This window comes from Ruditapes philippinarum, unplaced genomic scaffold (assembly GCF_026571515.1).
Source record: "Ruditapes philippinarum isolate M1 unplaced genomic scaffold, ASM2657151v2 ctg3943_1_1_1_1, whole genome shotgun sequence".
NCBI classification, from domain to species: domain Eukaryota; kingdom Metazoa; phylum Mollusca; class Bivalvia; order Venerida; family Veneridae; genus Ruditapes; species Ruditapes philippinarum.
This window is the reverse complement of record NW_026852872.1, coordinates 33204-49149: the sequence shown is the minus strand read 5'-3', so window position 1 is coordinate 49149 and position 15946 is coordinate 33204. Positions and strand designations below refer to the sequence as shown.

The 15946-nt window shown below is 30.1% G+C and overlaps 2 protein-coding genes across 2 annotated transcripts in view; both read right to left on the bottom strand.

Moving 5' to 3' along the window:
* Nucleotides 1-1132: 1132 nt before the first annotated feature.
* Nucleotides 1133-13638, bottom strand: LOC132727151 (aminopeptidase N-like). The gene is made up of 11 exons (XM_060712569.1): nucleotides 13583-13638; nucleotides 12889-12989; nucleotides 12153-12298; nucleotides 11338-11393; nucleotides 10600-10747; nucleotides 9317-9393; nucleotides 7976-8083; nucleotides 7276-7443; nucleotides 6771-6848; nucleotides 2429-2507; nucleotides 1133-1291 (listed from the first exon to the last, which is right to left on the bottom strand). The coding sequence occupies exons 1-11, from the start codon at nucleotides 13636-13638 to the stop codon at nucleotides 1133-1135; spliced, it is 1176 nt and encodes a 391-aa protein (XP_060568552.1).
* LOC132727158 (thyrotropin-releasing hormone-degrading ectoenzyme-like) overlaps nucleotides 12889-15946 on the bottom strand; it is a 28988-nt gene continuing 25930 nt past the window's right edge. The window contains exons 19-20 of the mRNA XM_060712583.1: nucleotides 14094-14277; nucleotides 12889-12989 (exon numbers count right to left, since the gene is read on the bottom strand). Coding sequence (XP_060568566.1) covers nucleotides 14164-14277 — 114 coding nt within the window. The 3' untranslated portion in view covers nucleotides 12889-12989; nucleotides 14094-14163. The remainder of the gene's footprint in view (nucleotides 12990-14093; nucleotides 14278-15946) is intronic.

Here is a 15946-nt window from a genome sequence, read left to right as displayed (position 1 = left end):
CACATCATTAGAATTTCACATCACAATATAATAATATATAACTTGCAAAGTTTTTTTTCTTTTTCTAATTAATAAAAAGTGTTCAAGGGTTCTTAAATCTCATTTAAAATACAAAACTATATTTTTGTGATGTTTATTGAGAATCAGACAGCCACATAAATACTGTATCTAATTTTTGTACCACAACAATAGAACGTCGTCATAGATATAATTAACGTATAGAATAAAACGAATTCGAGAGTAAATTTTCAACGTTAAAACAGAAACAATATTGTGTGTGTTTTAAGATCTTGTAAACAATGGATCGTAAGAAGCTTGTGAACTGCCAAATTGTCTCCAACCTGCTTCAAACACTCCATCTTATCTGAAATAACAACTTGTGTTTTATTGTTGTTAACGTGTTTATTGATACAAAATACAATAATAAGAATTCATATATACTCATTTGCAAAGATATTTAAGATTAAATGAATAAATAAATAATAACAACCAAAGCTGTTTTTAGCACTGTTTTTTTCTAATCTTTAAATGTGTAAGTCGAAGATTTTGAAATTTGAAATAACGTACAAAAATTTGTTTAAATTTGTGTAGTAGTACATTTTATATGAAAGATTTTTATGGTATTATACCCGTACACGTGGGCAATATCGGAATGAACCCGTGTTCAGTTGTGCTAAAATTATTTACTTTCTTATCTGAGAGTACTGTGAGCATGATAAATATAAGCTGCATCATGACAAAACAGCATAATGGGTTTGCGACCAGCATGGATCCAGACCAACCTGCACATTCGCGCAGTCTGATCAGGATCCATGCTGTTCGCTATCAGTTTCTTTACTTGTTATAGGATCTGTAAGCGTACAGCATGGATCCTGATCAGACTGCGCGGATGCGCAAGCTGGTCTGGATCCATGCTGGTCGCAAACAGATTACGTTGGTTTTGTCGTGACGCGGCTCAATTATAAGATCTCAAATCTCAGTTTATTTTAAAATGCATTTTATTTTTTAAAAAAGCTCATCGAATTAGTTTTTTTGTTTGTTTTAATTTGGAATGATTATGATAATTGTTATTTTTATAATTACTTATCTAGTTCTTATAGATGTATAAATTAAATGTTTTACCTAAGAAGTTCTAATATCCCAGTCCAGTCAACCATGACTGTACGGATGGTAAGTTAGTTTCCAGCCAGTCATTCCATATCTTCATATCTAGAAGAGCCAGTTGTAAATAATAGTTAATGTCTGGTTTATCACCAATGTCGTCTTTCACATCTTCCAGAAATCTCTCAAACTATTGCCATGGAATTAAAGTACTTTTATATAAATAACAGAAAATAATGAAAACTTCAACTCTTTGGAATAAATCTTATAAGATAAATATATGTTTCAATTGGAAAAGCATTTTGATTTCACGTGCATATACTTTTGATGATATTCATGTTCATATGAAATTTAATTTAATTCCGTTAAAGTAATCTTTATAATTTGACATACTATTCGAACAATTTACATTAAAATGTATTTAACATATTAAAGACTTTTCCTGTAGTTTCTTCATTTTTCACACAGACAAAAAAGGAAAATCTAAACAAAATTTTTTTAAACATAGTTGAAACAAACATTTGAGAAAACTTGATGGTAACCATCTTAGAGAAATAAAAGTGAGTTTTTGCTCATTTAAAGCCATTTTAAAAATATATAATTTAACGTAAACAACACTAAATTTGATTTCAAATTCATGGACCGTCCTTTAGACCCTATGCTTATTACAGTTAACCTCACCCTTTCTGAAGAAAAATGCTACGAAGCATAGCAAAATACAAGTTAGATAACATTGTTTTAAACTGCCCAGTTAAATGAGAGTAACAAAGAATAGAATGGAATAAAAGTATCAAAATGCTCGATTCTGAGCAATCTGTTCCTGAAAATGACCCATAAGAGTGAAAAAATAACAAACAAAAAAACAAAAAACAACAACATAAAACAATGAAATTGACGAATTTAAAACGTTAAACATATTTACTGTAACCGGGGTACTTTTTTTTAAATCAGCTTACGATAAGGTAGTGTTGTTTTTCAAATTGTAAAGTCTCTGATATGGATAAGTTATCCTACTAAACTGACAGCAGAAAATTCATCAATTATCCATTTTTAATGTGATGCGAAAACAAATTTAACCATAAATCATTAACTTTATAAAAAATCACTCGTGAGGCGGCATGTACCTTTTAGATTTGATGTATAATATTATAATCTTCGATTGAATGTTTTAATATAGTATTAACAACAATTTTTTTTAATTTACTTTAAATAGTAAACTATCGTGGTTGAATTTGGGTGATCCCCCAATATAGAGACCGGCTGTAGGGCATTTTCTTTTCATAGCTAAATAGTGCGACAAAATTTGCTGTCAAAGTTGAAAAATTACCTTTGTTAATTCTTCATCTGTGGAAAATTCGTTTATGATTAGGTATATATAAAACCCAACTTCAATTTGTTCGAGCTCCCTAAAATGTGCAAAAGTAATTATCTTTTTGTACAATTTCTAGTGAAATATAATTTATTAAATAAAATAAGAGAGCCCGCTTTAAAGCTTGAATTGTATCAACATCAATAGCAAATCTCACCTTGACCTTTCTGCTAGTTGTTTACCTTACTTACACGAAAATTTAATGTCATCAATGGGGTTGAAATAAATAGTTGTTAGGACCAAGTGATCTAAATTCAATTTTCATGACATTGTAATTTTACTTTTTAATGCTTCCGAGGAATCTTTTTTTCCAGATATTTACATCCTTTGATCTTCCTTTTTTATTTTCACCAACGAGTAAAAACAGGCCTATGTACCTGTCTCATTAAGTCAGAGATTCTCGCATGGAAAAAAGTCTGTTGTAAAATATATTTAGCACAAGGGTTTTTTTTGTATCCGTGTGACCAATGATGTCTTGTTAATAATTGTTTAACATCACGATATTTATAATAATACAAAAATCTAAGTTAGCTTCGTGAACCGGTAACACCAAATCAAATTGAGCCGCGTCACGACAAAACCAACATAGTGCGTTTGCGACCAGCCTGGATCCAGACCAGCCTGCGCATCCGCGCAGTCTGATCAGGATCCATGCTGTTCGCTTACCAACTCTATTACAAGTAGAGAAACTGATAGCGAACAGCATGGATCCTGATCAGACTGCGCGGATGCGCAGGCTGGTCTGGATCCATGCTGGTCGCAAACCCATTATGTTGGTTTTGTCGTGACACGGCTCAATTCTATAATCTAATCCATACTTACACAAGCCAGGTGTCCCAGACTGATAACACATAATTCCAGGCAACCGGTCTGTAAAAGAATATCATACAGCGTCTATATAGTAAAAAATAACAAATTAAAACCAACAATTACATAATGTCGTTAAATGCCATATTTTGCATGAATTTAAAATACAATCGTATTCCACTGGTTGTTTTATAGATATATGATAAAGTACCAAACAATTTGTTAACGGACATTAATTGTCCCATTTCGCACGGTAGATAAAGTTTTTTATATATTATTTCTATTCTTGCAAACCATGCAGTAGTGTATTATCAAATCTATGTTGTTGTCTTTTTTAAAGTAGAATGCAATAGCTTAGACACCTATAGAATCATTTTCCCCATGATGAATTGTAAATCAGTCTAAAAAGACTTATAAGAAAAAGGAAATGTGAGGAAGTCAGGTTTGGTGCAAAAAATAGTACGGCTGGGTACAATAGAATCATACTGGTTGTTTTAACAGATGCAAATCTTGTTGGGGTGTTCTTAAGGCAAGTGTTCCTTAAGGCTTGATACTTGGTACTTTGCTTTTTGTAATTTATATTAATGACATTGTTTAAGATCTTTAATCTAATGTTAATCTCTTTTTGGTTATACCAGTAGCAATCTTGTCATTGAAAACCCACAAATTGCAACTCAAGAATTATAATTAGATATTCAAAAAAATAACATGGTGGTCATAAAATGGCTTGCTACCTTTAATACATCTAAGTCAGAATTACTTATCATCTCCAGAAGATAAAAAAAACAGTTATCACCAACATCCCCCCCCCCCCAATATGCTTAACCAAAATGTACCAGAAGTAATTGAACATAAACACACTTGGATTTATTCTGATCTAACAATTAACAATGACACTCACATAAAGAATATTTTAGTGATAAAGCATCGTAACAGTTTTTCATAATGAGAAAATTAGAATTTGTATTAGATTTTAAATATTTAGAAATAATTTATACGTCGTTTATATGACCAATTCTCGAATATGCTGACGTTGTGTTGGGAAATGCATCTCAATATGAACTTGATCTTTTTATATTTAAAACAAATGTGCTAGAATAGTATCGGGTGCAACAAAGCTTGCTTGAAAATGAAATCAGTTGGGAAACATTAGAGCAGAGAAGTACGGAAGAGTATACTGACCCCCCTTATATATTTTATATGCCTGTTTAAAATACGACGATACATGATAACAACATAGTTCGTAATGGTTTTTTAAAAGTTATATATATAGTTCATATTGATCTTTTCTGTTTTTTGGCTTCTATACTGTCAAAGATGCGTATTATCAACTAAAGTCTTTCTTAAGACCTTACTTTTATTTATAAGAAATATGTTTTTTCTTCTTTTCATTGAAATTCTACCTCAAGAAGCAGACGTTTTCTTCGAGTAAACGCTTTTATTTATTTGAAAACAGTATGTTTTCGAGGCATTATTTGTTTGACAGATATAGAGATGATATAATCATATATAATATATATATTCTTTACCTGAGTTTTTAGCTTAGATGATGTTTTATATGTTTCGTAAAATAAGTGGATCGTTATGATAACACGCTTGCGGTACACGAGTATTATATAAAATATAATAATTTATCTGATATATATATAATAATTATATAAATGGTATTGAAACTTTGAGTAACTTACACTATAAATATTTCTTACATCTTTTTCAATAATTATACATGTTGTTTTTATATCAAAACGGGAAAAGGGCCGTTAAATATTATAATACTAGATGCGACTTATTATACCAAGAGAATCTAATTTAATTTATAAATTCATACATCTTTTTTCATGAGATTCATATGAAAAAGGCTAAAGTGTACAACTACTGTATGTTAAGAAGAACATTCTGTTTTCTTAAATTTCCAAATATCATCGAAGAAACAATGCATATTTGTGATTTATGGTGTATAATAACAGATAAAACTCTGCAAGATCTATTTTAGATATCATATAACTTGTCTATTGTTTAAAGATATGTATTATACAAAGGTTTCTTTTTCTTGAAGGCATAAAAAATATATAAGGGGGGTCAGTATACTCTTCCGTAGAGAAGTCATAACCATAGACTTATTTTTTCAAATTTAAATAAATTATGACATAGCAACTGAATACCTTGCTTCGCCTTTACCAGATCCAACAAACACTCGCTACGACTTAAGGAACTCAAATGACACAATCGGTATATCAGCCAAAACTTCATCATATTTTTTTAATTCTTTTTATGCGTGAGTGGAAAAATCTACCCCTAAACATACGAAATTTCCAACACTTTCAATATTCAAAAGTTATCTACAACGTAACAAGAAATGTACCCCCAAAATACTTCTATTATGATGATAGGAAACTTGAAATATTACTTGCAAGACTACGTACAATATGCAGATTCTTAAACTATCACTTTTTTCTTAGTAATGTTTTGTTATTTTATTTTATTTACATCATCACATTAATTCGTAGTTTTCAGTCATTTTTGAGTGCTATATAGTTTCTTACTTTTTATACATTTTCGCATCTTTATTTTTTTCAAAATATTTATATTCTCCTTTTGTAATACTTTTTGAATAATATATAACTCGGCAAATTATAGAAATACACTAAAAAGGAGATATATTTTTCAGACTTAGTCTTTCGTTCTAATCCATTTCGTGAATATAGAAATGTTTAGTTTGTATATATGTATATATGTAAATGTATATATATTTTTGAAATAAATATGTTTAGAGTAAAGTCTGAAAGAAAATGAAAAGTGACAATAAATTGATATCAATAAGCAGTGACTGATTCTTTTTAACATTCGGAAAATGATATTCAAATGTGTATTTAGTGTTAATACTAAAATATCGATTTATTCATTGTCAGTTATCCCTAGTTTGATTGGACATATTTTAAGTGTAATAAAAGGATCTATGTCGGTTTCATGTGATGTCAGGTGTCTTCAAACTGTGATGAGTGTATTGTCTACTCGTAGGTATAAAAGATGTTTTATGTACCGGCAGCAACACATTTTCAGCTAGCAGTTTTAATGGCGGTACAATTCATTGACAGCTGATGTCTTTTGTATTATATACATTCATTTGACTTGGATAGTGTTGTTTTTTTAGTGTTGAACCCTATTTTTGTGGAATCCACCCTCAAATGTATGTGATTTACTATAACGTATATAGAGAAATGTCGATGGAAACCAATAGTTATTTGCTGGTATCATATTTTCGCTTTAGTTTTAACAGTTTAGTTTAGTATTTCGCTTTAGTATTAATCACAAACGTAAATGTTATTGTAAGTATATTTTTTATTTACTCAAATAAAAATTAAATAATAGATATAGTTTCATCAAGAATGTCTGCTAACATAACATTTGTTTTGATGACACGTGCAAAGGCCACTGTAGAAAATATTCATTGAAACAGTTAAAAAAAGACAGGTACTTAAAACATTCATCTTACCGACCAGCAGGATGTCTTCCCAGAGCATACGCTATTTTTATAGCTTCCGGAACTGACGTTTTAGCAAACTCTACAAGCCTGAAATGAATAACTCATTTCAGATTATTTGTGAATGGAAATAATTTTGACATGCTAGCCGTCTAAATCGATATAAATAGAGTAGGGTTCACCTTTTGAGACACCGAAATGCACCATTAACAAACTAAAAACTAATAAATTACTTTAAGTTTTCTCTTTTGACTAATATACATTTAAAGAGTTTAAATCGTTGCTAATTATTTGTGTAAATTTTAACTATTTCATGTTGAAGTCATAGAAACAAAATATTTAAATCCAAAGTTTACTAAATTTTCGTTTGCAAGAACTAATTTATTTTCCTTAATTGCATGCACACATATTTGTGCTTGCAATCGTTTTCTTAGGCTTGTCTCGGTTATGTTTGTATACCTGCATGTTTTACATGACCACATTAGATCGTTCGTTTGTTGAGAAAGAGAGGTAATACCGTTCAAGATTGTCCACGTTAGTGCTGCAAGCTAATGCATCTATACGACGGCCTCTTATTGTACTGTCATTGTTACTCTTAAACTGTTCAAAAACGAAGTCCCAATAATTTGAATTCTCATCAGATAATGCTAGACAATACGCTTCTTCATCAATAGCTTCATCTGACCTGTGATGATATAAAACGAACTGGTATAAATGATAGATATATCTGACCTGTGATGATATAAAACGAACTGGTATAAATGATAGATATATCTGACCTGTGATGATATAAAACGAACTGGTATAAATGATAGATATATCTGACCTGTGATGATATAAAACGAACTGGTATAAATGATAGATATTTGTTTTATCATTGAGTAAGATTTACAAAAAGTGAATAAATTTAATTCCTGTAACATATACAATGAAAAATATAGTATTGCAAATGTAATAAATATTTATATATATATATTGATAAAACCAAGCAGTGGTATCGTATTTAATAGTTACCGTTGTTATTTGACAACCACATGTCGAAATGCAGACTGAGTCTTATTGTTAATACATTGCGATGTTTAGATGAAAAATAAATGAAAACTGTAATGTGCATTAGCTGCATAAAATATAGCCATTTCAATAATAATGTAAATGTTTTGAAATAATGCATAAATCTCATAATATATAGCAATAGCCGATAAAATATATGTAGTTACAAGTTTTCAGGATCAAGGCTCCAGGCAGCTATTTCCTGTATCGTCGCATTAACACATAAAGGCGACCCATAAGAGCATCCGATATCATATATGATGTCTTTCAATAACCTGCAATTACAACGTTATTTACTAACGATTTTTAGTAAAATCTGTATATTAGAAATTTCTTATTCTATATGTACATAACGTATAAATGTATAATAACATATTCCAGTATGTACTGCATTAATGTTAGGCAAAACGGACTCAGTTGTTTAATTTGTCTTTCACCCTTCTTTCTCCTACTCTTTTATTGTGTCTATAATAAGAATGAACAGAAGAAAGCGATCACCTGTTGGGTTTTGCCATATAAAAATAAAGGAATCTTTTAAAGAATTATTCAATTTTAATGTATCCTTCTTAAGTTTCCTAAAACGACATATGTCCGTGCAATATATCGATAAACATCTGGACCCGCCATTATGAAGCATGCTTATTTCAAAAGAGCAATAAAATATAATGTGTGCAAAGTGCAATACTTAGAAAACGTTCTATTGGGGGAGGATCTTTTTGTTTATGAAAATATTGAAAAGGATTTTAAATACTACCATATATATAAAAGAAAGAAAGAAAGAAAAAAAAAATATATATATATATATATATATTTTTTTTTTCTTCTTTTAAAGTTAGGAAGGTGGAAAAAATTTATACCTATAACCTGATAACCCCCATAGTCGGGCAATATACTCTCGATTGAATTTTAAGTGCAACCAAAATAATATTTAAATAGAAGAAGATACTTACTCATGTTTTAATTTCAAACATTTTTATCTCAATTATTCTTCTGATACTAAATGACACCGGAGTAGAGGCATTTTTTTACCCAATGTGCATGATTCACAAAGCTTATGTAGAGACAATTACTGGACAGTGCTACATACCAAATAGATAAGCTTATGACATTAAAGTGTTCGGTGTGTTTTCATATACATTTATGTAGATTTAATAAAACAAATGATCAACAGTGCAGGATCAATTATGACCTCTGTGCCACGATCGATTTATGTTCTGTAGAACACTACCCAAAAGGTGGCCAATGGGGCACGATTTACATCAGTTTTGTAGTGTCAGATCTACAATGCAATTCGACGTGCTAAATATCTGGTTTTGTAGTTTCATACAATAAGAATAAAATGTGTTTTTCGAATTAATCAAACCTGTGCTCTGTACATCATCTCATTAACGTTTACATCTCTGAAAACTAGTTAAAAATTCCTACCATCGAATCTAAAGATACAAAGCGGATACTAATTTGCTAAACGAAGGAAAAGAAAAAATGGTAGTGAAAAAAATACAACGTACAATTGTATGTGTGTGTAATTGTTGCTGTCCACTATAAGGGTCGTGTATATATTCTCAACTTTGTCTGATACAAATGCCTGTAATAATGGAGCAAAAAAAAATGTTATTATTGTTGAAAACAAGTAAAGTATTGTTTTGTATTGTCCAACAATATAGACCTGAGGCACCTCATTAACTTTCGTAAGGGTCATTTGACAAACCCTGACCAGTATTTATCGAATATATCGATATATTTGCTAATTTCACTCGTCAGTGAGGTTTGGTGTACTGGTATTTAGCCGACGGAATTTAGCGATTATAGGGTCAAAGGCAAGAGTGCCAGGTCAATGTTGTTGGACAATAATATTGACCTGCAACAGACCTTTTGTTGGTAATTATCGGATTCTGAATAACTGATTTTAAAGTCTATAACGGTATACATGCCTTTTAACTTGTAACTTAGTTACCGACACATTTGCTTAACTAGCCTCCATGATAAGCAGTCAAGACTTTTAGTTTGAAATTGCAGGTTGTAGGTTCGAATCTTAATGAAACATTGCTTTTTATTTTTTTATGTATATTATATTTTGTGAAACTTGACGACTAAGTTTTTGTACATGCAAATCACCCATTGTTTGACTGTAGAAACTAAAATTATGAAAATTTACATATACATCTATATGTCAACGTTACAATTGTTTAAAGAAAAGACACACGAATTTAAGGAAATGATTCATCCACTTATTTTGCATGTTATCAAAAAAGGTTAAAAAAATTTGATAAGGATTCGAATTTGCAACTTTGCCTTACTATCATACATGTCCTTATCACTAGGTCATTGGAACGTTAAAACAAAAATCAGTATCGAAAAGTTTCCTGTAAAATATCATAGTAAATCGTAATAAATTAGGGAAAACAAACGAAAAAGAAAGCTCCCGAAAGATAATGAGTCTCATGTAATATTTCTTAAAGCGAAATGCAGTTTATAAAAAATGGTATTTCATAGAAGATATTTAGCAAAGTATTTATGTCAAAGACATTCATTTTATTCACTTCACTCATGTAATATATTGATTTATTACGATACTAGTACTAGGCACTTAGGCAGTATTCATTACGAAAATACTAATCTTAACTACAATAGAAAAAGCAAGAGCAGTGAAAAGGCAACTTTAAACTACCATTTAAACAACGACAATAATAATTAAAGTTCATTCGTGGAATAAATCTTAATCAGTTTATATTATATGTTGTATAAATACTATTACATTACAACAAATCACTACAATAGACTCAAAATTTACCTTGTATTTATCAAATTCTGAGGTACTTTCAATATTTTTTCCTATATAATCTATCCATTTTTGAGCAGTAACCCAAGGCAACCATTCCTCTTCATTGTTCACATACTCCAGAGTTCTCAGTGCAATAGCTAGACTTTGATATTCAGTCCTTTAATTGATTGATCATAGAACAATGCAATGTCAACCAGTTAAGCATTACAAGAATAATAGTAAATAACTTTGATGAAACAGACACTGACATACATTCTCATATCGGGCTTCAATTTTGTAAGATAAGTACAATGCATTTTACTCGCGTCGTGCATATTCAGACATTTTTGCGAAACTTAGATTTTCTCGTATACCAATTGTTATTGTATCAAGCTTGATTATTTACACGTGATAGAAGGTCTACGGACATGGTTCAGCGCACAAAGCTAATATTAAACACATCAATTTTAAATATCTATAACTTGATTACATCTATTTTTAATTATGAATTAAGAAAGGTAATATCAAATGTGGTATTTTGCAAGTACCGGGATAATTCGCAACAAAATTGAACAGTACGTTTAAATCACTTTGAACGTATTTTTCAATAAAAGTAACTGTGGTTCTGTGAATTTCGCTCAGTCAAATGTAAATGTTTGATAATCTATGAAACTGTTATTTTTATCGATTTTTTAAATTTTAGTGACTTTTACGGTGACATTTATAATTATAAGTATATCTTTACTGTCCAATAATTAAAAGACATACGCGTATAGGGAGAATGCATCATCGATAATCTGAGCCCTGTTGATAGCATGTATAACCTGAAATAAACAATACATTTCTTAAAAGAAAAGCAGAATCGTTGATACATTATACATTATGTAGAAACTGGCATATTTACTTTTAAATAAGTAAATAAGGTTTAATTAATAAGTCCAGTAAATTATCTGTTTATAAACAAATTTTTTCACAGACTAGATTGGTATGTATTCATTAGTAAACATTAGACCAATTTTATTCTTTGAATGCTATTAATGAACACTAATCTAGCACTGTATGGAACTAAAATTGATTGAATTCGACTCAGAAAATAACAACGCTATAAATAGAACAATTTGATTTTGATGTGGTTGATTTGGCTAGGAAAATGGAAGCAATGTTAAGTAGAATACTATATGGAATTTGAACTTGGAAATGAAAACTAGGCTTTATTGGTGATATCGGATCTAATAATTATTTATTTCATATTGGATGATCACATGGTGCGAACGCTGAAGAGTACTGGCTACATTCCGTACAGTGTGATATGATATATTGTATTATCTTATCTTAGTATTGATCTGATATATATTGTATCATAATACAAAATCTAGAACAAAAATCGATTGTATAAAATACACCTTAATTAAAGTAAATCAATGTCAAGAATTGAACTATCTATCTGATTCAAACCTGCGATATACATGCCATTTTATGTCAGCAGTCTTTGTTAGGGCCGCAAGATGACATTAATATTATTAAATTTTAACTGATACATTTAAAGCATGCATTGTTACAACAGATATAGCTAAATAATTTACTTGATGGTCCGAAACAAGTTGATCTGTCAACGCATTCCAATTCCTTTTATCGTATTTCACACGGTACAAACCAAATTGCTGTGGATTTGCTATAACCCATTTTAGATTACCTTTTGGCTTCGGAATGGAATCATCCGTGATTGTCACTGAAATATTGTAAGTAATATTGCTTTGTTTCATTTGTTTTTGTATTAACACTGTATACATATAAACTTTAGGTTAGACGTAGGCCATTATAGTTTTCAACTCACTAGTTACGGTCGTTTTTTTTAGGTACATTTGGAATAGTATGTAAAATATTTCCGGCGTCTGTGTTTGAAACTTGAAAAGTCTGTAAAATGTCGAAAGAGGAAAACGCAAAATATCACAGCTTATGACCATTACAAAGATGTTTGTGATTTCAGAAATATTTTTATTGATTTTACTGAATAGTACCTAGAAACGTCATGTGTCTTTCATCGTGAATTCGTTTAAACTAAACTCATCATCACTTATATTTCTATAGAATATATTGATAGACCTTTTTTATTCCATAATGCAAAAAAACTCTGTAAACAAACATTTCAGCATATCACATACACGTTACCATTATGGTAAATTATTGTTGCTTAATGTAAATAATATACAACTTTACGAAGGTAGCGGTATTCGGCGTTGTTATTCTTTCATAAAGATAAGACAAAGGTGGATGTGGTCTATTGATAACAATAATGTGGCCAACAAATCATGCATTTACCTTTCTTTTTGCCTAAAGGCAGTATCGTAATATCCTTGCTTTTGACATTAAAGTTTTTCTCCTTACTTGTGGTATATGCGAATGGAATATTCCACTTGTATCTAAAAAGAAATTGTAAATTACCAAAGCCTCAAGATAAAAATATTTAGCAAATACAAACATGCTTAAAACAAATCAAAAGGCATATAGCTCCATATTGTTTCAAATATGAAGCAATACATTTGATGGGTTCTCTTACAGTACAAACATATGGTCATATCAACAATAGGGTTTTATAAAGATGTCCACAGTGTGCAGTTTATTAACAAAAATTAAAATATTTTCCCATTCTTTAGCTTCCTTTCAGTAACATGTTGGATATTTTTCCGGTGATACTGTGTGACCACGGTCGAAAATTAATTTCCGAAATAAAATCAAAACTTAGCTATATACTATGCTCACCTTTGAAGAAATTTATTAAAACCTATGAAATTCTTACTGAATATGCCTCTAATTTGAATAAGAAATGAATAAAATTTGCATTGGTAGTCACGTTCTCTATTATAGGAAAAGTAAAGTGAGTCTCTTCCTAAAAAAAACTGCCAGTTTTTTTTAACGACACTAAATATTTATATTGTAACGACCTATAGTGTGTAGTTTAAAACATAATATATCAACTTTGTGTGAAGTCAAAACATGTTTATTTCATATTTACAAAGCGACTGTGTAGCAACTATCAATATTTTCTGATATCAAATTTGAGCATTGCATATCTTTAAGAAAAAACGCCTATTTCAAAATTCTTATTACTAAATGTATCATATAGATCGCAAACAAAGCACGTAAATCTATGCGCTTGAAACGGTTGCATTGTTTTGTACAAAGTAGTTCCCAATCTAAATAGCTGTTCCTTTAAGAAATTGAGTGAGACTCAAAAAAGGATTGGAGCACCACACTAAATACCATATTCTGGTACATACCGGACAAGACGCTTGAATGATTAAATGCTGAAATATCGCCTTTTCACCTTACGGAATGAACTTTAAAACGTCTAATTCATCTTTTCACACCGATTTATATACGATCATGAATGAAAACTGTACGAATCGGCGAAAAAAAAAAACGATATTTGTTTATTTTGTGAACATGATTTCTGCAAGCGTGTAAAGGTACTGCTCCAATCCTGTATTGAGCTAAATCCTTAAGAATATTTGGCTTTGAAATACCCGTAAGGTGATACAAAATCCCCAGGATCCTCTCCCCCAGGATTCCCGTTGTATCTTTCCTGTGTCAGTGTTATCTTCCTTGTACTGTAAATTCAACATTGACCAAAGGATAAGTCATCTGTAGAACCCACGTGTCCATTATTTCTTTTATGTTTGTTATACTCCTTCCGTCAGCTTTAGCTTGCTATTGTAAAATAGGGAAAAAGAAAATGTGCATTCTTTAAAAATAAATCTGAAATTAAATCATAGCAAAACCTGTTTTTACATATATTTTCCATAAAAGAATATCAATTCGGAAGTTGTTTATAAAGTCATTCATCCACTGTTACTTCCAGTAAACAAAAATTGCGTTAATTAAAAAATTTTGTATGTCTGAAACTATTAGAAATGCACAAAATAATATAAGGAATCAGAATCAGCAGACAAATGACGCTTTAAAGACAACAATTGAAGAAAACATTAACTAGCAACAGCAAGGTGATCACAATAACAAGCACCGCTATCGTAACAGTGAGAAAAAAGGAAAAGAATCGTTGTTGCAAAATATGACCATATATTTATATATAACCAGTGAAGGTGTAAAGGTTTTATCAGACTTGGTGGAAATAAAAGCGCTTGTTATTTAAGTTGATCATTTTATTGTACAATTGTTTGTGCCTGGAGTCCGTTGATTTTTCGTCTTGTTTTTTATTGTGAATTTTTATTATGGGTTGCTTCAGGTTCATTGATTTTCTATCTTGACCATTCGGCAGTGATTGGGACTGTTTTTATTTCACTCTTCACGCTTGTCTATTTATTTTGTGCTGTTATATACACAAATAACAGAAGATAGATCGTTGCAGATGTAATAAAAAAAACTCTATAAAATAAAAACAGACCATATCACAACAGACATCGCTTGTGTATGGAATCAAGAAAAAAAAATGTTATTTAATAATAAGTATTTAATAACATATTCTTTTTTACAATATTTTTTTCTTCAAAACGAAAGTAAGGCTTTTAACAAACATCGTCGATTTGTAAAATGAATGCAGACCACCTCCAAATAAATAACACTGGTTCCTAAACAATTATTGAACGTTTGTAAGGATGTTTGAGGGAAAACTCTTCTAAAAAAAAGTTACTCCATCCTGGTGAATTTCCCTAATAGTAAAAAAATAACGATTCAAACTAATGAAAGTGACATATAAGTTAATAAATCTCTCAGATGATGTGATTAAGTTATAAACCAGGATCCAAGATCAAAGACAAGGTGATCTTGCAAGGAGGTTCAAGAGATGAGAAGTGGACCACCTGTGACACTAGTGTGTAATCAAATAGACTTTTTGAAAAAAAATAAAACTCAAAATAAAGTTGCCTAAAAGTAACATTCTGAAATACACAATGATCATACATTCTTGATATTACTGAATACCTTTATAGTTAGGCAAATCATTTTAACAGACTTAAATGCGTCTATAAGAACTTAGGATTTTATTCCTGTCCTTTGTCATCTCACTTGTTTAATATTTTTTTTTTTTTTTTTTTTTTTTTCATAGAACAGAACAGAACATAAGTTTATTAATAAATCGTATGCGAACAGCATATTGATTAAACAATAATATTTTACATGCATAGCATAAAAGTATGTAATGAGAGCATATACAATAATGATCAATGTATCAAAGATAAATACAAACAGTCTACATATTTTCGATAGATTTGAGATATTCGGCTTTGCTATTTTTGACTATTCATATTTACAATTATGATTAACGAAAATGTCAAAACTTGGTAATTGTTATTTCATATGACACAGTATTTAAGTTAAGTATTTTTAATTAATATTTGTATTTAAGAGAGTCTTTCTTTCT